This window comes from Papaver somniferum, chromosome 8 (genome assembly GCF_003573695.1).
Source record: "Papaver somniferum cultivar HN1 chromosome 8, ASM357369v1, whole genome shotgun sequence".
In the NCBI taxonomy this organism is placed as follows: Eukaryota; Viridiplantae; Streptophyta; class Magnoliopsida; order Ranunculales; family Papaveraceae; genus Papaver; species Papaver somniferum.
In genome coordinates, this window is record NC_039365.1 from 127,600,152 (window position 1) to 127,623,293 (window position 23,142).

General features: G+C 37.4%; 2 protein-coding genes and 1 non-coding gene across 3 annotated transcripts; all 3 read left to right on the top strand.

Annotated features, from left to right (window-relative positions):
- Positions 1 to 5,442: 5,442 nt before the first annotated feature.
- On the top strand, positions 5,443 to 5,546 carry LOC113307116. The gene has a single exon (XR_003339039.1). It is a non-coding gene; the product is annotated as a small nucleolar RNA R71 (small nucleolar RNA).
- Positions 5,547 to 9,708: 4,162 nt separating this feature from the next.
- On the top strand, positions 9,709 to 10,827 carry LOC113306023. The gene is made up of 2 exons (XM_026555012.1): positions 9,709 to 10,329; positions 10,453 to 10,827. Exons 1-2 carry the CDS (start codon positions 9,709 to 9,711, stop codon positions 10,825 to 10,827), a joined length of 996 nt encoding a protein of 331 aa, XP_026410797.1.
- Positions 10,828 to 14,799: 3,972 nt separating this feature from the next.
- On the top strand, positions 14,800 to 18,733 carry LOC113306024. The gene is made up of 5 exons (XM_026555013.1): positions 14,800 to 14,868; positions 14,966 to 15,346; positions 16,157 to 17,199; positions 17,400 to 17,704; positions 17,880 to 18,733. Exons 1-5 carry the CDS (start codon positions 14,800 to 14,802, stop codon positions 18,731 to 18,733), a joined length of 2,652 nt encoding a protein of 883 aa, XP_026410798.1.
- The last annotated feature ends 4,409 nt before the right edge of the window (positions 18,734 to 23,142 follow it).

Sequence of the window (23,142 nt, forward strand, 5' to 3'; positions counted from 1 at the left end):
GTGGAAACTACCATAGGAATATAAGAAATACTAAAGTCAGATATCCTGGTGGAAATCACAACTACTCTCTCAAAACCTATGGTGAGACTATGTCTTCCTCTGCTACCTAGTAGTAGAAAGCTTCGTTCTTGTATCTAACTTGAGAGATACAAGGATGATGTTTGAGAATTGCTCAAGTGATTAGCTGACTTTCATAAGTTTGTATGTTTGATATCTTATGATGTGAGTTTTTAGTATTTTTTTCATTCATCACTGTGACCTTTCTTTTTAGGGCTGGAGAATTTTTGAAAGCAACACAGCATGCAGTTTTCCTGGTTGGGTCCAGATTTTGGCGTATGGCTTAGTCCACGAACGTTCATATCTCCTCAAGGAACTCTAGGGTTTCTATATAAGGTGTACACTTGAACATATGTATAAATATAAATATATATATATATATATATATTAATCTTCGAAAAGGAACTCGATGGAAATCGTTCCCAAAGAAGAAGTTAACCCTACTGTAGAGGATGATCTCAAAGGAAGTGATCCTGCTCAAGAGTTTATTCTGAGGAAGATGCTTGAAATAAAAGAGTATAACTCTTGGATTGGAGAATCCATCAAGGATTTAATTATCGTTCAGAATGAAGTAAAGAACGAACTTGCTAACCTTCAACTGCAGATAAACCATCTCATTGATGGACAGGCAAAGATCCTTGGTACTCTGAATATCTTGATCAGGAATCATAAGAAAGTTATCCTTGACTGTGCAAAGTCTAGAGACTATTGTTCGCATTGTCGATCGAAAAACTAATGTTCTTACTCATGAACATGGGGTCTCTACTGTCAACAAGATCAAGGATATCAATGATTCCTATTTCGATGGACCATTCCAGAGGTATGAAATCATCAAGGAAAACTGATTATTTTTGTTGCCTAATATGTCTTCTTTTTGGCTTAGATGGAAGAATAATTAGTGCTTGAATAGGGATGATTGTGACTACACATAGCTATTATTTTTCATCTTCTTGTTTCTTTTTTAGGTTTTTGGGTTTAAAATTCTAAAAATATTTGGAGGATGTTGTTTTTGCAGTATTAATCTTTGTGATTTGTTATATTGCAACTTGTGATGGGATATGTATGGTTGCGTCCGTGAAGGTCCCATATATTGTCAAAAGTAAATTCGTTCATGTTTAGTATTCACTATTGATTAAAGAATGAATAGACTTTTGACAAATACAAAAGTTAAGCCTATATTGTCAATTCTTTGATTGAAGATAGGTTAAAATATTTTGTTTTCAAGGATTATGTCTATTAATGTTGTTATGAATATAATGATGAAAGATAGAATGAATCCTTGTGTATTCCAAAGTAAATATCTTTATTGATCCATATCCTATGTATTACTATGAGGCTCCGTAATGTGTCTTATGTTGAGCACGATACAACGAAGTTGATTATTTTAGCTTTGTTGGTTGTCCCATGAGGTACTTTATGTTGAGCATTGTGAACTAAATTAATCATCTTGATTGGTTATTTAGTTATTGCTCCGTAAGTCTTCTTATGTCGAGCAAAACAATTGACAATTAAATTGATTACTTTTGTGATTAGTTTGATTGTGTATTCCAATTAGATTAATGATGGGTTCTCTTGTAATTAGGCTAGTTGAGTATTCATATATTCCATAAGCCTTTGTGTTGAGTATATGAACGACTATCCTAATCATTTTCTAATGGTTATGTTAGTAATATGTTCTGTAAGTTTTCTTATGTTGAGCATAATCAATTAAGTTGACCACTTTGTGTGTTTAATTTGATTGTGTATTCCGATTAAATTAATCATGGGTTTGCTTGTGATTAATTTTATTGAGTTTTTGGATATAAGAAATCTTTCTCATGGTTTTTGGTGTACAATAAAATCCTTCTTTTCTTTTGAAATTAAGGTCGCTCTTGTTGTTCTTTCGGGAATGACATCAAATGGGGGAGAGTTCTTTTGAACTTGTGCTTAATGGTAATATCTTCGTGGGGAGTGCGGTTGTGGAATAATAGAGGGGTTATCTTGTATCTTTAAACTCCTTGATGAATGCTATTAGCTTAGGCTATATGATTGCATCTAAATTAAGTTGGTATGTATTCTTCTTTTGGTCATGAAATGTCTCTTACGGAAATTTCATTATGATCCCGTTCTTGTACCTTTGCCAATTTTATTGACAAAAAGAGGGATAATTAATATGTAGTTCACACTACAAATACATATGGTTTTCGTATCATTGTGTAGGGAGAGTGGTTTCCATGTGAGATGGAGTATTGACTAAGGGGGAGTGATACATATCACCATAGTATTATTGTTGAAGTCGTGATACAATTGGACTTTGACACTGTGTAATAATACTATGACATTGTATAACAATGATCAAGAACGATGCTTTCTCATTGTTATAGCTATGGATCTTCAACAAGGGTGATACTAAACTTACAACCTTTGGGATCATTGGAGTACATGGAAGTGACGAAGATTTCGAGGAATGTTGAAGATTAGACTATGGGATAGGAGCCACTAAAGTTTCTTTATCTTTTTGGTATTCCATATGTATTGATAGTTTTGTCACTAAAATTGACAAAGGGGAATATTGTTAGAGCATTGATCGGTCGACCTCGCATGCGTTGCTATCTCAAGCATGTTTGTCAATGTTAGTGATCAAAACTATAAGTCTTGATTTCTAGTCTAGTATAGCTAAGTCTCGGACTAGGATAGAAAAGTGTAGTTGAGCTCAAGGAATTCATGGCGATTCATCATACAAGAAGAAGAATTACTCAAGGAACAGGTGGAACTTCTCGACAAAAAGGTATGTGAAGACTTGAACTTATCTGTCACTCAAAAGTCTATATACTCTATCTCCTAATCTTTGAGACAAGAAGTCGTATGCTATATATATAGACTTGGATTATACACATTTGGTATTTCAAGCCGAGTATACCTCGTCTATCTATATCTCGAAATATGTGTTGGTAAGCTTTTCGCTTCGATCAAGTTTATCTTTACCTAGTGACGAAAGTCATGATATGTTTCAATCATCTTGAAAATTGCTCTGACGAAAAATGGTTTGTGAATAACAACTATATAACGTCCTCTGAGAATGTTTCAATGATTGAAATGAGAGTTTAGATTACATAACCAATGATGGAAATAAACATTGTTGTGGAAACACATTTATGTATAAGTCTTATTCCTTGAACCAAAGTTTGCGAACTTTGTTGATCAAGAGAAACCGGAGAATGGCATGAGCCAAGTCCGCGAACTCAGTCCGCGAACTGCCGAACTTCTCATCCCGAAAAATTCTGATGGAGTTGACGAACTAGCTGCGTCCACGAACCCAGTCCGCGAACCGGCGGAAAGTCTTTGCCGAGATTTTCTACTGGAGTTTGTAAACTCTACCGGTTGCTTAAGTCCGCGAACCTAGTCTGCGAGCTTGAGAAATGTTATATATCTGAAGATGATTTCTGAACTTAAACTTATAAAGACTAAGGAATGCAGTTTGCAAACCGTGGCTATAAAGTTCATGAAACGATCTGAGTGAATCAAATCATCTTTGCATCAATTGTGTCTTGTGTAGTACATGAGATTTCCTTGCAATTGAACAACTCTCTTAACTAGTTCATCTGAGTCATTTGAAGTAGTTATGGTGAATAAGAACATGGTTGATATGAAATGCTCATATGGCTAACCTTTTGGTTGACTATTTTTGAACCAACAATGAACACGTTTGGGTACGGTTAACAAACCTAGAAGCGTGCAGTTCAATTGTGTATAACTAGCTAAGTTTTCGATATAATGGTTGAGAAATATTAGCTTGAATCTAAATAAGGTTTTCATCTAAAGGTGGATATCGTTTGCTTTGTAACCAAGGCAAAACCCTGATTTGAAAGACTATATATAGGAGACATCTAGTATTGTGCAAAACTAATCCCCACACCTTACATGTGATACTAGTTTGAATACTAGAGTCGATTCTCCTTTAACCCTCTGGTTTTATTTTCTCAAACGGGGTTAACGACTTAAAGACTTCATTGGGATTGTGAAGCCAGACCGATACTACTTTCATAGTAGTTGTGTGATCTGATCTTGCATCTTCTATCGTACGAGTACAATCATATTGATTGGCTTGAGATTTGATATTTCTGATAGGCATGATATAAAAAGTAATCACAAACACCTTCGTCTCATCGTTTGTGATTCCACAACATCTTGTTTCGCTACCATATGATTAAGATTGTTGTGAGGTGACTGATTAATCTAGGCTATTCTTCGGAAATATAAGACTGGATTATCAATTAGTTCATGTTCACCTTGATTATTATCAAAAGACGGAACAAAACCTTAGGGTTTATCTGTGGGAGACAGATTGATCCTTTGATAGACTTGTCTGCGTGAGACAGATTTTTTTATTGTTAAAGCCTGCGATTTTGGGTCGTAGCAACTCTTAGTTGTGGGTGAGATCAGCTAAGGGAATCAAGTGCGCAGTATCCTGCTGGGATCAGAGGCGTAGGAACATAACTGTACCTTATATCAGTGGGAGATTGATTAGGGTTCAACTACAGTCCAGTCCGAAGTTAGCTTGGAGTAGGCTAGTGTCTGTAGCGGCTTAATAAAGTGTGTGTTCAATCTGGACTAGGTCCCGGGGATTTTCTACATTTTCGGTTTCCTCGTTAACAAAATTTTTGGTGTCTGTGTTATTTCTTTTCCGTATTATGTTTGTTATATAATTGAAATAATACAGGTTGTGCATTAGATCAATCAATTCGAGAGTCCGACCTAATGGTTATTGATTGATATTGATTGATCCTTGGATATTGGTCTTTGGTACCATCCAAGTTATCTCTCTTTAATTGAGACTCGTAGTTTGCTTGATTAAGATTAAATCGAGAGATTGAGATATTAACTCCTTGAGATACTTTTATCTAGATTGAGTCTGACTGTCTAGTTGATTCTCTAGAAAGTGTTTCGGAGTTAGTCCATACAGATTGCTAAGCTAAATATTGGGTGGTGTTGTTAGACCCCCGCTTTTTCAGTTTGCATAACTGAAATTAGGATGATCTTTCCAACCTGGATTATAAGTGTTAGAATATGGATCATACCTTGGCCTTGGTTTAGGAAATAAAGCATTAACCTCGGCCTCTTCTTCATATGGTGGAGCTACTACAGAAGCTATACGATGAATCGCCTTCTCAATTGTACTTAACCGGTTCTATGTATTTTGAGACTCCCCTATCTCGCTAACCCTTATGACATTTGAGTCATGTATTGTATAAAACTGTTGTGCATTTGAGGCCATACTCTCAATCAGACTGGTTGCTTGCGAGATTGTCTTCTCAGTGAGTGAACCACAGGTTGCTGTATCAATCAAATTCCTCTGTTCTGGAAGTAGTCCTTCATAGAAGTATTGAATGATAAGTGTTGAGGATATATTTTGGTGAGGACAACTCGCCGGTAACCTCTTGTACCTCTCCCAGTATTCATAAAAAGATTCTCCAGTGATCTGTAGAATACCGGTAATCTCTTTACGAGCAGCAGCCTCCTTAGAAGCAGGAAAGTACTTTTCCAGAAATAGCTTTTTCATCTGAGTCCACGTTGTAACACTCCCTGAAGGAAGATAATACAACCATTCTTATGCTAAGTCTTCTAAGGAGAATGGAAAGGATTGTAATAAAGCTGTATCCCTATCTTCTTCGGTACTTTGCCTAAGACTTGTCATCTTGTGTTGAAATACTTGAAGATGACGGTTCGGATCTTCACCAGGATGTCCCTTGAACTTCGGCAGATGATGAAGTAGATTCGACTTCAGCTCCACTGGGTTAGTGATTGTAATGCACAGTGGTTGTGAATTTAAGCATGTAGATGTTAACTCTCCTAACTTCCTCTCAGGTGGAGCTGGTGGAGTATTATTTTTACCGCCTACCATTGTTGATGTAGAAGGTTCTTCTTTGCAACTTTGGACGTGCTTGTAGCATATTCATCTATTCTTTATCATCCACAGATTATTATCAACCGTAGGAAAGCATCTAGCGCAGTGCTATCCTTAGAATTCCTTAAGTCACTGGACACCGAAGCGCTCGAATGATAGATTATATTCTATAAACCACCTAAAAGTAGCGCACTCTAAGTGTAGTTCGGTCGAATGCTTTATATTTTGTGAATTTAGGTCAATCCTAGTAGTTGAACTCTTAGCGCAAGGTTCACTTTCTGGAGTTGTTTCTACTTGCGATTGCTCCACAGAATCCCTCTGCAAGGTTTCACAATTTCTACTCGTGTCGAGAATTATTCAACAATTACGGATATCCTAATTCTCTACTAGCATTAGGTTAACTAATAAACTAGTTCAGCTGGATACCTAAATAATTTATCAATCAAACATAAAATTAATTATTGTAAAAAACAAACAATAATCATGTGAAGAGTTAAATAGATTTATATGCTAAATTGAATCATATATTAGAACTTAGAATTCATCCCCAATCACTAAGAAGTTTGGCTACTCATGGGATTAGTGAAACCCATGAGATACATATGATAAAAGTAAGAGAAATAATTATGGTGATGAAAATAGCTCTAAAACCCTAGGTTTCTCCTCTTGTGTTCTTCTCCCCAAAAGCTTGATAAAAGATTGGATGATTAAGAGATAAAAATCAGGTAATCCAATTCTCTATTTCTAAAACTTTAAATTTGTTTCTCGTTCATCTTAATAATTGCATGCATAAATTCTTGATTGCTTTCAATCGTTATAGTGCTTTAATACCCCCATCTGTGTATTTTCGAATTTTGGGTTTCCTTCTTCAAATTTTTTCGATATTTTCTTTTTAGGGTAATAAATAGATTAAATTTGTGTGTGTTTGCTCTTGTTTGTTCTAGGATTTGGTTGAGTTTCTATCACATAAGCAACAATTCCGCAATTCATCTAATTTTACCCTTAATCTACTTAAAAATCAAAGACCAACCTACCCTAGAATTTGTAGCTTTCACAATAGCTTGCATATAGCCGACATCTGCATTTGGGTTTCCATTTTTCATTTTCAGTTGAGTTACAGTGATAACTTTTGTAGTAAAATTGTCTTCTTATTTTCTTTTGCTTAAACATCATGAAAGTCTTATCTTGGAATTGTCAGGGAATTGGAAATCCTAATACTAGAACCTCTATAAGGAATCTTATTAGGTCTCAAAGCCCTGACATAATTTTCTTGTGTGAGACTAAGAATGATACTCCAAAAATGGATCAATATCTAAAAAGCTTTAATTATCCATGTTATTGGTGTCATGCCTCTATAGGTCTGTCAGGTGGCATTGCCCTCTTATGGAAAAGTGGCTTTCAATTAGATATTGTCCATAATACTGATAATATGATTAATGCTTTGATTTCGTATGACCCTAGCAAACCAGAATTCCTCGCCACCTTTCTTTATGGCTCTACTCACTATAATGAAAGAATGGCACGATGGAATTACATTAAGGATATTGGTGTTAATATTAATCAGCCTTGGATTCTAATAGGGGATCTGAACATCACCATGTTCAATCACGAAAGATCAACTAATACCAATCCTACTACCACTGAAATCCCTGAAATCCAAAGCATTATTGATTCTTCTGACCTTAATGATTTGGGTTATGTGGGTACAAAATTTACTTGGTCAAATAGACAAAGTGGTGATAACTTAATTAAATCTAGATTAGAAAGGGTCATGGGAAACAGTTTGTGGACTGAACATTATTGCTTTTCAAAGGTTTACCACATAGATACTATTGGCTCAGATCATATACCAATAGTACTTGTAACAAACCAAAATTGTAATCAAGGCCACAAACCTTATATACTTTAGGTTTTGGAGTTCTGATCCCACATCTAAAGATGTCATTAAAAATGCTTATTCAAAACATGTTAGAGGTTCGCCTGCATTTCAGTTTACTAATAGACTCAGGAATGTTAAACATGATTTGAGAAATTGGAATTTACATTATTTTGGGAATGTTGATCAAAGAGTCAAGTCTCTTTCTGACCAACTTCAGCATTTAAATAGTCAAACTTCATCTATTCAGAATGTTGACGAGGTCAGGGGAGTAGAATTAGATCTTGAACATTGGCAGAAGGTTCAAGAAGAATTTTACGCCCAAAAGTCTAGACATGACTATATAAAAAGTGCTGATAGAAATACCAACTTCTATCATACTTCTATCAATAGACTTTAACCACATCGAGACTCTTAGATTACCCAATGTTGAATGGTCTAAGGATAGGAATGAACTTGAAGGCCTTCTGATTAATCACTTTAAAAGCATAAGCTCTACATCTCAGCCTTTTCGTAATGCTGAGTTTCTTAATTGTATCGAACCTGGTATCACTGCAGATGACAATAGTTATTTGCTTAGACCTATTTCCCTCGAGGAAATAAGGGAAACCATCAAACATATGACCTCTTGGTCAACCCCTGGACCTGATGGTTCCCCCCAGGATTCTACAAACAGAATTTATAGTTGCTTGAAATCGATGTTTGGAATACTGCTAAGTCTTTTTTCGAGTCAAAGCATTTACTTAACTATATGAATCATACTTTTCTATCACTTATCCCTAAAGTCAGCAGTCCTTCATCTCCATCCGACTTTAGGCCAATTTCCTTGTGCAGTACTAGTTACAAGATTATTTCTAAACTTCTTGTAAATAGAATGAAGCCTTTACTTAGTAAACTAATCTCTCCTTATCAAGCTGCGTACGTTCCTAAGAGACACATTTCTGATAATGTTGTCATAGCGCAAGAGATAGTTCATACTATGAAAAGGAAAAGGAAAAAATATAGAAATTGAGTCATGGGCCTTAAACTTGATATGTCTAAGGCCTTTGACAGAGTCGAGTGGTCTTTTATGATTGATATTCTTAAATGCTTTGGTTTTTCCGATGATTGGTGTGCTCTTATTTATCAATGTATTAGCACCACCAATATTTTTATCATGCTTAATGGATCCCCCTGTCCTTCTTTCAAACCAACTAGAGGTATGCGACAGGGGGACCCATTATCTCCTTACCTATTTATTTTATGTATGAAATCGTTAATTTAGATATCTTGTACACGCTGAAAACAATAAGCTAATTCAAGGGGTTCGCATCAGCAAAGAGATACCAAGTGTTTCACACTTACTCTTTGCCGATGACTGCCTCATATTTCTCAAGGCTTCCCATGAACAAGCTAGTAATTTGATGGCTTTGATCAAATATTTTGGTAATATTTCTGGTCAAGTAATCAATTTTGACAAATCAGGATGCTTTTTCAGTAAGAATGTACATCCTGATCTTGCTGTATCGCTTATTAATGCGAAGTTAAGAAAATCGATCTAAAGGAGAAATATCTAGGCATTACTTTATTCATTGATAGAAATAAAACTGAATCTTTTAGCCATTTTACTTGATCATTTTGGTAAAAGAACTGCGCAATGGAGAGGAAAGCAGTTTTCTCAAGCTGGTCGATCCATAATGGTGCAGAATGTCTTGAAATCTTCTCCAGTTTACCATATGAGTACCTTTCTCATTCCAGACACCATAACTCAAAAAATGGGACAATCCCAAAGGGATTTATGGTGGGGAAAGAATAACCAAGGTGGTATTTACATTAAAAACTAGAGAGATGTTTGTTCTCACAAACTCCAAGGGGCCTTGGCTTTAAAGACTTAAAAATCTTTAATAGGGCGATGTTAGACAGATTAGCTTGGGCCCTTATTCACTCCCCAACTGAGTTGTGGGTTAAAATCTTTAAATGTAAATATTTCAAGAATTGTCATCCCTTGCATGCTAGAAAATCTCTAGATTATTCTTGGTTATGGAAAGGTATTGATGTTGGTCTAGACATCATTAGGAAAAATTCTATTTGGAAAGTCAAGAACGGGTATAGTATTCATGCTTTTACTGATAATTGGATTTCTGATGCATCCTCTCCTCTTTTTCATTGTTACCCTAATCCTAATATGCCGGTGTCTGATTTCATAGACCCTCATACTAGGACTTGGAATATAGATCTTATTAATAGTTTTTTCACTTTGGACAATGCCCAAAAGATAGCCAACATTAGAATTCCCCTCACAGGGGATGACGGATTAGTATGTTTGTATACTAAGAATGGTGAATTTTCCGTGAAAACTTGTTATAAAGCTCTCTCTGGCGAGATAAACTATTTACAGAATCCCCATCCCAGTCAACCTACCTACAAAGCTCTACGGAGCTTCCCCACTCTTCCTAAGATACATCTCTTCCTATGGAAGTGTATAAAAAATGTCTTACCTACTGGAGTCAGACTCTCACAATACAGAAACCAGGTAGATACTTGTTGCTTATGTGATTCTAATTCTGATGAATCAGCTGAACATCTTTTTCTTCACTGTGATTATGCAAAAACTGTTTGGGAAAATACTCCCTTTGGTCACTATGTAACATCATAGGATCTTACCGAAACAAGTATTAGGACTTGGTTTGATGAATGGTTGAAAATTAGTCATGGTATTGCTATCAAACAATCAATATTTGTCACAGCATGGTGCATATGGAGGGATAGGTGTTTCAAGACCTTTCAAAATCAAACTTTGACACCATTGAGCACTGCCAATCATGCTTTGAAACTCTTAGCAGACATAGATGCTTGTATGCCAGAACCAATTGTTCCACTAGACATATCTATTGTACCTATACAATCACCAGATAACAGTGGCCTGCCTGAGCATTGCCGTATTCTATATTGTGATGCTAGCTATGACTCTGATACTAATGAAGCAGGCTCTGATCTTGTATTAACTGATTTGACAGGGTCTTTTGAATGATGTTTGATCATCAAAGGAGTAGCTAGATCAGCAGAAGAAGCAGAATGCATCGCATTACTAGAAGGAATCAAATGGATGGAGAACAAAGACATAACCACATTCTGTGTTCGCAATGATGCAAAGAGTGCAATTAATTACCTGAAGAATAATAACCATCAACTATGCTGGTTTAATCAACTATTTTAGATGATTGTCGTTTTCTTTTAAATATTTTTCCTTTCTCAAGAGTTGATTACGTTAATAAAATTTTTATTTCCATAGATGATAAAGCAACAAAACATTGTAGGAGAAATAATGTAATGGTTGAATGGACATGTGAAAAACCTGACTTTCTCCTAGATCTGTAATCTCTTTTCTGAACTGAAATCTTTTATCTTAGCAAAAAAAAAGATTAAGAGATAAAAATATCTCTTATATAGGTGTCCAAATTGTGGCTGTGCCCGCTTACCAAATCCCGTTTGAATGGTATCCAAAACTTGCCAAAACCCGAGCCAAATATCTCACTTCCATAAAGAACCATAATATTGGGCATACCAAAAACTTTATAGGCATACAAAGTCATTTTCCTAACCAGGGTGTATTGATAAGGGGTGTCTAATGGGTATGCAATGACCTATACACCCTTAAACACTTCGAAAATATTGATTTATAGGCTTTAGGTTCGGCTGACTCGTGTTGATGAGTTATCAGCCGAACTTCCCGCTGTAGACTGAATTCTTTCGATCTTGTTTTGATCATAACTTCTTCGTCCAATGTCGGAATGACCTCATTCTTTTTGTGTTATCTTCGTATTTTCATTCTCTTGAAGATGAAGATAAAATCTACTTGATTTTAGTGAGTTAAGATCTACGATTTTCATTATATAAGCTGAACCATTCACATTTTTTATTCCTGAACTCTCAGGAAAAGGTTCGGCTTACATCTATGAGCCGAACCAACCCATTGATGAACAGTTCGGCTTACATCTATGATCCGAACCTCACATAATTTTTCTTCCAGATCACACAGGACTAGGTTCGGCACATTATGATATTTTTAAACAAGCCGAACTAGTTGGTTCGGCTCATAACAATAACACTTTCAGCTTGCCGAACTGTTCATTAGTTGTCAATATCCAGGTTTCAGATCAAGGTTCGGCGCATAATTTAGGTGAGTTGTGAGCCGAACCTAGGTTCGGCGCATAATATAGTTGCGTTGTGAGCCGAACCTAAGTTCGGCGCATAATGTTGTTGTTTTTTAAGCCGAACGGTTCTTCAAATTTTCAGCCTGAAAGTGTATATGAACAGTTCGGCTGATACGATTTTCATTATATAAGCCGAACCATTAACATTTTTTATTCCAGAACTCTTAGGAATAGGTTCGGCTTTCTAGGAAAATTTTATACAAGCCGAACTAGTGTCTAGCAAATGTTCGGCGCATACCTAAACCGTTTCAGCTAGCCGAACTGTTCATAAAGGGATCGATTCGGCTCATAAATGTAAGTCGAACCTTTTCATCCTCCAATGGTTTGGGAATCATTGGTGTAGTTGATGTGCATTTTCCTAGGTTTTTTAGATGATATATGACCCTCCTCATCCTCCATTGAATCAAGAATTAGAATTTTCTCACTCCTTCTCTTTCTCTCCTTCTTAACCAAACCAAAACTTTGATTTTTTTTCCTCAAATTTTTCATCTAATGAAAATTATTTTAATCACTAAACAAAATATTTAATCACTAATCAAGATTATTAACACTAATACGTAAAGGGCAGATTTGCCATTAAAAAAATTTGGGTTAAGGGGTTATCTGATTTTGCTATTTCACAACCTTTTTTGTCTTCATTCAGTATGCCTTGGAAGATTTTGGTATGCCCAATATTATGGTTCTCCATAAACTTCCGTGTAAAGATGTAACAGAACCATTTGGGCTTGCGCAGGTTGCAAAAAGTCCATTCCTTGATATCCACGGCTTCTCCATCCACGGACAATCATCTTACCGTGAAATAAATTTTCCCCTGGATTTTTAATTTGCTCCCATAAGATTCACGGACAGTAGTATCTCCGCGAAATATTTTTTCCCCTGGATTTTCACTTCTCGACCAATCTTCCTCAGACACTCACATCTGCGTGAGTTTTACAATCATCTGAGTTTTCAAACTCTAACCAATAACTCCCGCGTATACCAGGCTCTCCGTGAAAACCACATGCTTCTAACATCTTCACTGCATATTAAGAAACAGAACCCAGACTCTGGTCCATCTCGGTTTATCATCTCTGCCATTATTCGATTGCCTCGAAACCCAAACCTGAGTCACTTCCTTCTCTTGATCACGAGCATTACTATCAACTTCACTGCCAGCAAACTTCAACACCGGCAACAACAACTCTCCATTTATCCATTGTCAATGGTTGTTAATGGCAGCAACCATTTTCTTCTCATTCCTCTCTACAGCGACCATAGCCTTCTATCGATCTCCATGATATTCACCCATATCAGTCACCATTATTAATCAGCAGCACCTCCAACTCGAGTCAGCACTGCCTTCTTATCGAAACATCATATTCTCCATCACAGACTCCACCGTGAGCATCATCAATGCTGCTATCTCGATCGAACTGGCAACAATTAGTGACAGTGAATACATCTCCCTGAATTCCCACAGCAAGCCCCTTCTTCTTACAGCCCTTGTAAACCATTCGCAGCAACATTACTTCCCTGAAACTCTCGAGCTCAATCTCCTCTTCGTCAACTACCCATGGTTGTAACCTAATTTCAGTTCCCTGAACTGGTCGTGATGCTTGGTGAAGAAGATGCTGGTGGAAGCCCCGAGTAAAATAGTCGGATGCCTTTAGAAATCGCCTTTCAACTTCACCTTGCAGGTTCTCAATGTTTCGACAACTTTGGCTTGCTTCAAATGCTTCTAGAATCATCATACGACGTCGAATTGACTCCATTCTTTCGCCATTGGCTTCGTCTTTTCGTCCTCTTCACGATGACATCAATAACTTCCCGTTTTGGATGAGTTTCACTTGGTCTTTGGCCCTTCTTCGCTTGCGGCTAACTTCTTTATTTGCACAATTAAGTGCAAATTCGCTTCTTTTGGATGATTCACCTAGCAAAACATAAACATACAAAAAAAAAAAACATAATATATAATAATTTGCAAGAAACTAAGCAATTATTAGCATGGATTCGACACTAAATATATGCAAAATATGCACTTAACATGAGTTTCTACAAGAATCATGTTTACAATACCTTCACGCCACATTTACAGGAAGAGGCATTGGAGTTAGTGAAGCCAACTTATAAGTCAACAATATGTGCTTCTGGCAGATTGACAAAACAAGAAGTACCAGTTTTCAAAGATATTTTTGTGGTGGATGACATCCATTACAAACAATCAGAGAATAGAAACTTCCAAGCGAGCAACATCAATGAAAACATAGCATCTTCTTCAATAAATCGTGATCCGAGAGTAAAAGCAAAAATTGGTGAAGATAGGAATGCACAGTTATGTCCGCAGATCTCTACAACATTTGCAGCAGAGTATTCTCAAAACACAAGGACTGACTACACTATGGCGAGAATCCTCAGATCTGAAATTCATGTGGTTGATATGACAGTGGCGGAAAGGAGTATATGGAATTCAGAACTAATTCTATATCGAGAAACCGCAAATCGCACTGCTATGGAAAAGGGTAAACAAATTTCTTCTGCAATTCAATACCCTCCAAAAAAAGTAGTGGCTAAGCCACCTAATTATGGCGCAAGGCTCCAGATTGGTAATAATCAACCTCCTGAAATAGATGGCTACGCTGATAACAAATCTCAAAAAAGACTGCAAGAAGAATCATACATCATCAGCCACGTGATAAATGTTAATGATGGCATGGAATTGTTGGGGTTTGGGGAATCCCCCAACAATAAGAGAACTAAAAACATTCCTCATAGGTACTGATCCAGCAATCTTATTTTTGTCTGAAACAAAGATGGCTGAGCAAGTGGCATTACAACGTATATCCCAATTTGGTTTTCAAAATCATTGTATTGTTGCATCGGTGGGAAGAAGTGGAGGACTTTGGCTACTTTGGAAAGATGACCTAAACATTGCAATAGTTTCTCAGACTTCTAATCTTATTCATGCCACTGTTCAAGGTGCGGATGGAAGGGGTTCTTGGAATTTATTTTTCATATGGACCTCCGATTGCTTCTCATATATCTGAATTCTGGAAAAATATGACTTCATACGCTCAGGAATTCAATGGTCCAAAATGCTTCATAGGTGATTTCAATGCAATTGTCTCAAATGAAGAAAAGTTTGGTGGTCTACCAGTTTTAAATTATAATATCTCTTACTTTAATGATTTCATTCAAATGAATCATTTGATTGATCTGGGTTATAAGGGTCCTTCTTATACGTGGACGAATGGAAGAGAGATAGATGGCTTGATAATGCAGCGTCTTGACAGGGTTCTAGCAAATACGGAATGGTTCATTAGTTTCCATAATGTCGTTGTACTTCATCTTCCCAGAATTGTGAGTGATCACGCTCCAATATTATTAACTACCTGCAGGAACATTGCACGAGCGGCGCCAAATTACAAGTTTGAAGATCATTGGCTATCGCACCCGTAATTTCTTCAAAAGGTTACTGTATGCTGGTCTCAAGATGACGATGAAGATATTCAATCAAAGTTAAGAAAACTTGGTTCCTTTCTTACTGAATGGGGTGGCGGAAGAATTGGCTGCATCAAACATAAAATTTCAGTTTTGAAAACCAAGTTATTTCGGATTCAATTTTGACGACCTTCTGCTGCTAACATTCAAAAACAAAAATTGGTGATGGCTCATCTTAATGAATAATAAATCATGGAGGCTACTTACTGGGATCAAAGAAAGAAACAACAATGGGAGAAGAGTGGAGATAGGAACACGAGACACTTTCATCTTTCAGTTCAACAAAGACAAAGGAAGGATACTATAAGTCATTTTTCAACATGGACATCAGATCAAAGTGAAATTTCCCGTGAACTAATACAACACTTCAAATCCATTTTCCAAGAGCAATCTACGACAGATCCTCCACATTTCAACATCTAAGGTCAGGCAGTATCCAATTTAGATAATGATGAAATCTGTAGAATTCCGTCAATGGAAGAAATTTGGTATGTAGTTTCAAAGATGGGATCCTTCACATCTCTAGGTGCAGATGGATATTCTCCAGTATCCTATAGAAAATGTTGGGGTACAGTATGTAATGATGTTTTCAAATTAATAAAAGAAATATTTTAGTATGTTGTTTTCCCTGAGTTATTGAATCACACTAATATTACATTGATTCCTAAGATTAAGAATCCAGCAGCACTGTCAGCTTATCACCCAATATATCTGTGTAATGTATTATACAAGATTGTGGCCAAAATTCTGTCAAATAGAATCAAGCCATACTTGGAAGAATTTATATGTTGGTCGCAAAGTGCTTTTGTTCCTGGTCGTCAGATATTAGACAACATCATTATTGCAAAAGAATTACTTCATTCCATGAACAATTCAGGAGCAGTTAATGGACACTTTGCACTAAAGGTGGATATGGTCAAGGCATATGATCGTGTAAACTGGAGATTTCTTGGAGATATGTTACATGTTATGGGAATTAATGGAAAAACTCACTTATTAATCATGGCCTGTGTAATAAGTATTTCATTCTCGATCAACATCAATGGCTCTCCCCAAGGATTTTTCAAGAGTGAAAGAGGAATTCGACAAGGATGCCCCTTATCCCCATCCTTATTCATTATCTGCTCTCAGGGTATCTCAATTCTGATGAATCAGTTTGAATCTCAAGGATTATATCAAGGTTATAAAATCAACAGGTGGGCGCCTACAATTACACATTTGATGTTCGCTGACGATCTGTTCTTCTTTGGTGAGCATTCCAGAATTAATGTACTTAATATGAAGAAACTGTTGGATCAGTATGCATCATTGTCGGGTCAAATGACAAATTACAATAAATCTGCAATATATTTCAGCAAAGGAATCTCCGACCTAAGAAGACAAACGACAATTCAAGACCTGGGAGTTAGAGAAATGGTTTCTGATGTTAAGTATCTGGGGATTTTTCCTTTAAAATCAGATTATAGAGTTGCAAGCTATGACTATCTTGTGGATAAATTCAATTCCAGGTTTCCAGGATGGAGATTTCATTATACAAATATGGCAGGTAGAACTATTTTATTAAAAACTAGTCTCTCCTCAATTCCTATATACTGCATGGGAATTTGCCTTCTCCCTAAAGGTGTTACACAAGAAATTGATAAGATAATGAGGTGTTTTTGGTGGGGGCACAACACTGATGAGAAAAATTACAATTCTTCAATTGGTCGAAGGTTTTCTTAAGTAAAGAAGATGGTGGACTGGGGATTCGAAACTTGGAACTGATGAATATAGCATTGGTATGTAAATTATCCTGGATATTTTTGGAGAATGAAGATGTCGTGTGGGTGAATCTTTTGGCTGCAAAGTACATTCACGATGATTCATTCTGGACAACTTCAGAACCAACTAATTGTTCCTCGATTTGGTACAGTTTATTGGAAGTAAGGAAGTATTTACTGAATAATGTAATCTGGCAGATCTCGAATGGGATGGATATTAAAATTTGGGATAACCCTTGGGTTCCTCAACTAATGGATCATATTATTACTAAACCAGTAGATGCACAGATTCATCTCCAGAAGGTGTCTGATTTAATCTTACCCAATTGTGGAGATTGGAACTTGGAGTTATTGGAAGATATTTTTTCTCCTGAGGTAGTCGGAAACATCACCTCTATCTATATCAGTCATGATTATATATCTAAGGATGTATTGGTGTGGAAATGTACTCCATCAGGTAAGTTCTCAATAAAATCTTGTTACAAGCAACTTATACGAAATCTGCCTACTTCATCTGAATTTTGGTGCATTTCCGTGGAAGAAACTATGGTCATTTGGTTTCATCATGCCCAAAATATTAATTTTCGTGTGGAAGATATTGAACAATGGTATATCTGTTAAATCAAATATAGCCAAATTTGTTCCTAACACTTATACAACATGTACGCTGTGTGGCCAAGAAGATGAATCGGTAATTCATTTACTATTTTTCTGTGCAAGAGCAAAACTGGTATTTGATGCTGCGGGTCTGGGTTCTGATTTATCAGTTCGAGATATTACTGTTATGGAAATAGTCAGGAATTGTATTGAAGACGGCTCAACGGAAGAATTTGTGAAAAGAATGTGCACTCTGTGGAATATCTGGAAAACCAGGAATGATATCCTTTTTTCCCAAGGAAACTTTTCGATCAGCCACACTTTGAAGAATATTAACAAATATTTCCAGCTATGTATGGAAAACTTCAAGGAAAACAATGTGATTCATGATAATATAGTGCATACATGGTCTCCTCCAAACCAGCACTTTATTAAGATAAATGTAGATGCTGCGTTTATCCCAAATAATGGAGCGGCGGGTGCTATAGCCAAAGACTGCAATGGAAGATTCTTGGTATGTGCATCGAGAACCTTTTACTGTACCTCTTCTCTTTTGGCTGAAACAATCGCATGCAGACTAGGTTTGGAACTTGGTTTGAGACATAACTTTCCAAAATTCATCATTGAGGGAGATGCATCTAATGTGATTGTTGTTGTCCTTGGGGAGTCTAGAGATATTCCATGGTCGATTAGTTCTGAGGTTCTGAGAATTAAAGACTATGCAGGTTTATTTGATGATATCAAATTTGAGCATGTTCGCAAGAGTGCAAATCATCTGGCACACAAATTATGCCAACATGTTTTTCATGATAATGTAAATAATTGGTGGAATGCTAATTATCCACCCCTTTGTATCTCAGCAAACCTCAATTTTGAGGTAGTTCAATAAAAGTTGGGCTCTTTTTGAGCCCTTTCCCCCTTCATTTTTTTTTGAGAGGGGTGTCACACTCACCCTGCGACGTGGGATTTTATATGACTTAGTGTTTTAAAGGAGGGGGATTACTTAAATACCATTCACTTAAATTTAAAACATATACCTAATTAACCAAAATAGAAAACACCACTGATTCAAAAAAACCATCTTCTTGGTTGAACAACGACCACCACATCCATCAAATTCGATCCCTTTCTCTGCCAGATTCAACCACAACAATGCACCCTCCTTTTATCTTCATTGCAACAACAAAATCCATGATAAAACATAACCACCTTCTAAACATAATCACATACTCCACTGCAGCAAACCCATATCGCATGAACCCATTTGTTCTCACTTCTTACAATATCAGTATATGTCTCTTCTTCGAATTCATCTTCAACCATTCACCATCTCTCAATCTTCCTCACTGACTTTCTCTCCACAAATCGCTGGAAACTCAAATTGAACGACAACCCAATTCATCATACATCAATTAATTTCATCTCAGCATCACGACGATCTCATTCTCATGATTAATTCTTATTATGTTCACAACAAATTAAAATTAAATCAAAAAAATAAAATAAAAGAAAACCTAATTTTTATTTCACTCGAAGAGAATAGGGTTAGGTATTATCATTTACAGTAAACACGTACCAACAAACTAAAACAAAATAAAGAAGAATAAATCAAAGAAAGAGGCGAGAGATGAGGGCGGCAGAGAAGAATATCAACTTATTAAGGTTGGAGGGAAAATGGAGGCAGAGAATGGAGGGTTTAGAAGAAAGTATGAGAAGGGAGGCACTATACGTATTTTTAGGTTTTAGTATGAGATTATTAGGGTTACTTGAAATTTAATTTTCTCTTTAAACAATGGATATCTTAGTTAGGTTAAAGTTTATGACGGGAGTATTGTCTACATCAGACGCCGTGACTAACATCCCGTTAAGTATTTGGTGTAAACCAAGTGTAATTAAGTTAGTTAGGTGTATACTGTGACGGAAGTATTGTCCATCCACCTTTAAGATGACGGTTCTACAAACAACCAGTTAAATATAGGGTGTAAACGGAGTGTAATTCAAATTTTAATGCTCCGACTAATAGTGTCCCGCCACTTGTCCTCTCAAGAATTGTTATAGTTCAAAGCTTTTATCTCATTTAATTTGAGAGGGGTGTCAAACTCACCGTGCGATGTGGGAGCTTATATGACTTAGTGTTTTAAAGGAGGGGAGAATAACTAAATACTTGAACCAATGAGATGCCGCTGTGATCGCCTCCATACGAACTGATTGGCCAACCCTAATCCTACCCATACGGCTCTTGGCATCTTCCTGAAGATGGCTGGTCGTGCTCCTTTTAAGACATCAAGTTCTGCGACTGTTGATGGTGGTTTTTAGTTCAAGGGATAAAATCGTAAACCATGTATTTAATGCATTGTCATCCTGCAAAGGAACAAAAGCCATTTAAAAGCAATGAGTGCTTAATCCTCTTCGCTCACATATGTGTTGAGTAATTCAATAAATTTGTATATATGAAATTTATTCAGAATGGTGCGTGCAACAACAATCCCAAATATCTGTGAATTTTACCTTCCACCGGCATTATTCGCTAATGCATTACTTGCCTAGTATTTTCCTACGCTATGTTCCCAGCCGAACTCTCAATATTGACATGATATGACGATTAAATGTTCAGTCTCAACAGAGTAGCATGAGTCTCCCGAAGTGTCAGTATTAAGATCCGCATGGAAGTGCCCATATAGGTTGTATCACTCTCTGACAAAGAGAAATTTGTATCGATGCACTTTTAAGTTAGCTCGATCGAACACTCTTGAATTCCTTAAGGAAAATCTAGATTGTTAATATCAGTCTCAGAAACGATCACAGCCACACGATTTGGTCGCATGATTCAACAAGCCTAACCCACTCCCAGTGGAACTAGGCGACCATCATGAGGACCACCGGCAGGCCCACTAGCATCCCAGACGGTCGAGATCCATTTATTCTATACGCAATGCCTTTGAACGCCAACCCTAACATGGGTGATCGCGCTGTTGAAAAGGAGAGCTCAAACGAGCTAGACTGTCCAAAACGGTCTTAGAAACATCATGATCGTCCAACTTCGCTATCCTAGTTGGACGGCTTATATTTTCATGCAAACGATTAAGGAAGTACTAGCGTGTTCATTGGCGGCCCAGCATCTCCCTTGGTCGATCGATCTGCTCGTGGAAAGTCTGTCGAGCAACAAATTGTTTACCCAAACTAGGGCAAACACACTGTTTCCAAAAGCCTAATTTGGGCCGTGGAAGTATACAACTGTCGCAAATAGATCGTGTCTGTCCAACTTATCCATCCTAGTTGGACGACTTAACTCGCGTTTCAGATGATCAAGGAGGTGCACATGAGTTCACCACCGGCCCAACTTTATTCCCATCTGATTGACTTACCCGTGGGAAGTCAATGACGTATAAAGTTACTCGATTGAACTAGGGTAGACGCGGCCGTTTCTAAAACCCTAATTCATGTTTGCGACAGTGTGCTACTGTCGCAAATCGATCGTGACCATTCATCTTCGCCAACCGAATCGAGCGGCTTAGATATGATTTTAGATGACCCAAGAGATGTCAACATACTCACTAGCGGCTCATCTTCACACATGGTTGATTGGCCTGTTTCAATTAGCGCCCGACGCTTGGATTTGATTAACCAAAATATGTTGGTTGTGTGGCCCCTAAACCCTAAAATTGCATTAACGGCAATACACAACTGCCGCAAATCATCTCGTCCGTCCAACTTCGCCAGCCTAGTTGGATGGTGTAGATTTATTTTTAGAAAAATAACAAAGTAGCATTGTGATCACCGGCCATGCCTCATCCACAGGAAATGCTCGACAAAGAGACAGCTCAACCATAGGGTCCTCAAACGATTACCCAAAGATGGCCGGTTGTGCTACTTTTTAGACGCTCAATCCGTGACTGATTCGACCGAGCTCAAAATCAGCGATGCTTCTAGCACATCGATTATTTCCAGCTGCTTATTCGAAAGCGATGCTTTATATATATCGATTATAAGCAATACTTTATAAATATTGGTTTCACAAATAATTTATTATCTGAACTAAAAGCACTATGTGCTGCTTCAGCTACGAGTCCCACGACTCGACTTACTCGAGACATCAAACATGTCACAAACTGGGGGATGCTCACTGGGGTATTGGTCTGGCCGTTTACAACGTGCGGCGTGCAACGTGCCCATTACGAGAAAGTGTCAAGAAAGACGGATGGTTAACAGTAATAAGAGTAGTGGGTGAATATGTGATCAGTCTTCCTTCATAACGGAAACACGATTATTACCACCTTCCGCACAAACCCACTTCTCCACTACTTAATTTCCTCCATTTCCTATGAGATCAGGGTGCGCTCAATGACTTGTATAAATAGGTTTTCAATCTATTTCGACAAAAGAGGGGGACACAATTTTTATCAACGTAAGTATCCAGAAAGCATTTTCTGATACAAGTCATAAAAAAGCCACACCTTCATAATTCAACATTCTGATCTCAAACACCTTCTTCGCTTCCATACCTAAGATCAACCCTTCTCCTTCACCTTGTGACCGAATTGAATCTGGAACGAACATTTCTTGGTTTAGGCCAGAGTCTTATACATATTGATCTCTCGAACTCAAAAGTACTCATGTGCAGTACATTTGTTTAGGGTTTCAATTCGTTTCTCATCAACACACCTAAATTTACCAAAAACAGCATAACCAGTTTTTACCCTCAAACAATTGGAGACCACAGTGGAAGGTTCATCTCTCGGTTGCAAGATCAATTTTCAATTTCATTTCAATCCTATCAATTTCAAGATGGTGGATCTTAGGTCTGGGTCAGTTACCAATCTTGATGCTGCTGGCACTGGTAATACTCTTGGCGTCACTATCCCTGTTGCTAACACCAATGTACCGCTCGCCAACACACTCGACGCATCTCATGGTGTTACATCCTCTACCACCAACACCAGCGGCACATGAAATGATCCTTCCAGCGTGACACCTCATATCACCAAAGCCAAAGCCGCTGCCACCTTTCTCAATGTTTCTTCGAGCGTAACGCCCCCAATTGTTACCAGAGCTACTGCTACTCCTCCATCAGGACGAGAGTTTGGAGGAGCCAGAGGAAGCCAACCCCATATTACCATTGTTGATTTGATGGAAAGACAAGAAGTTCTCGATGGAGCTGACATGGAATACTTTTAACACCCCTGACGCAAGCACTTCAGCGGGACGGATAGATGAAGAGGATCGCATTGCTCCTAAAAAATAGTTGGTGGAATCCTGCATTAACGCACCAGCATTGCTTGAAAGAACCAGACCCTCCAG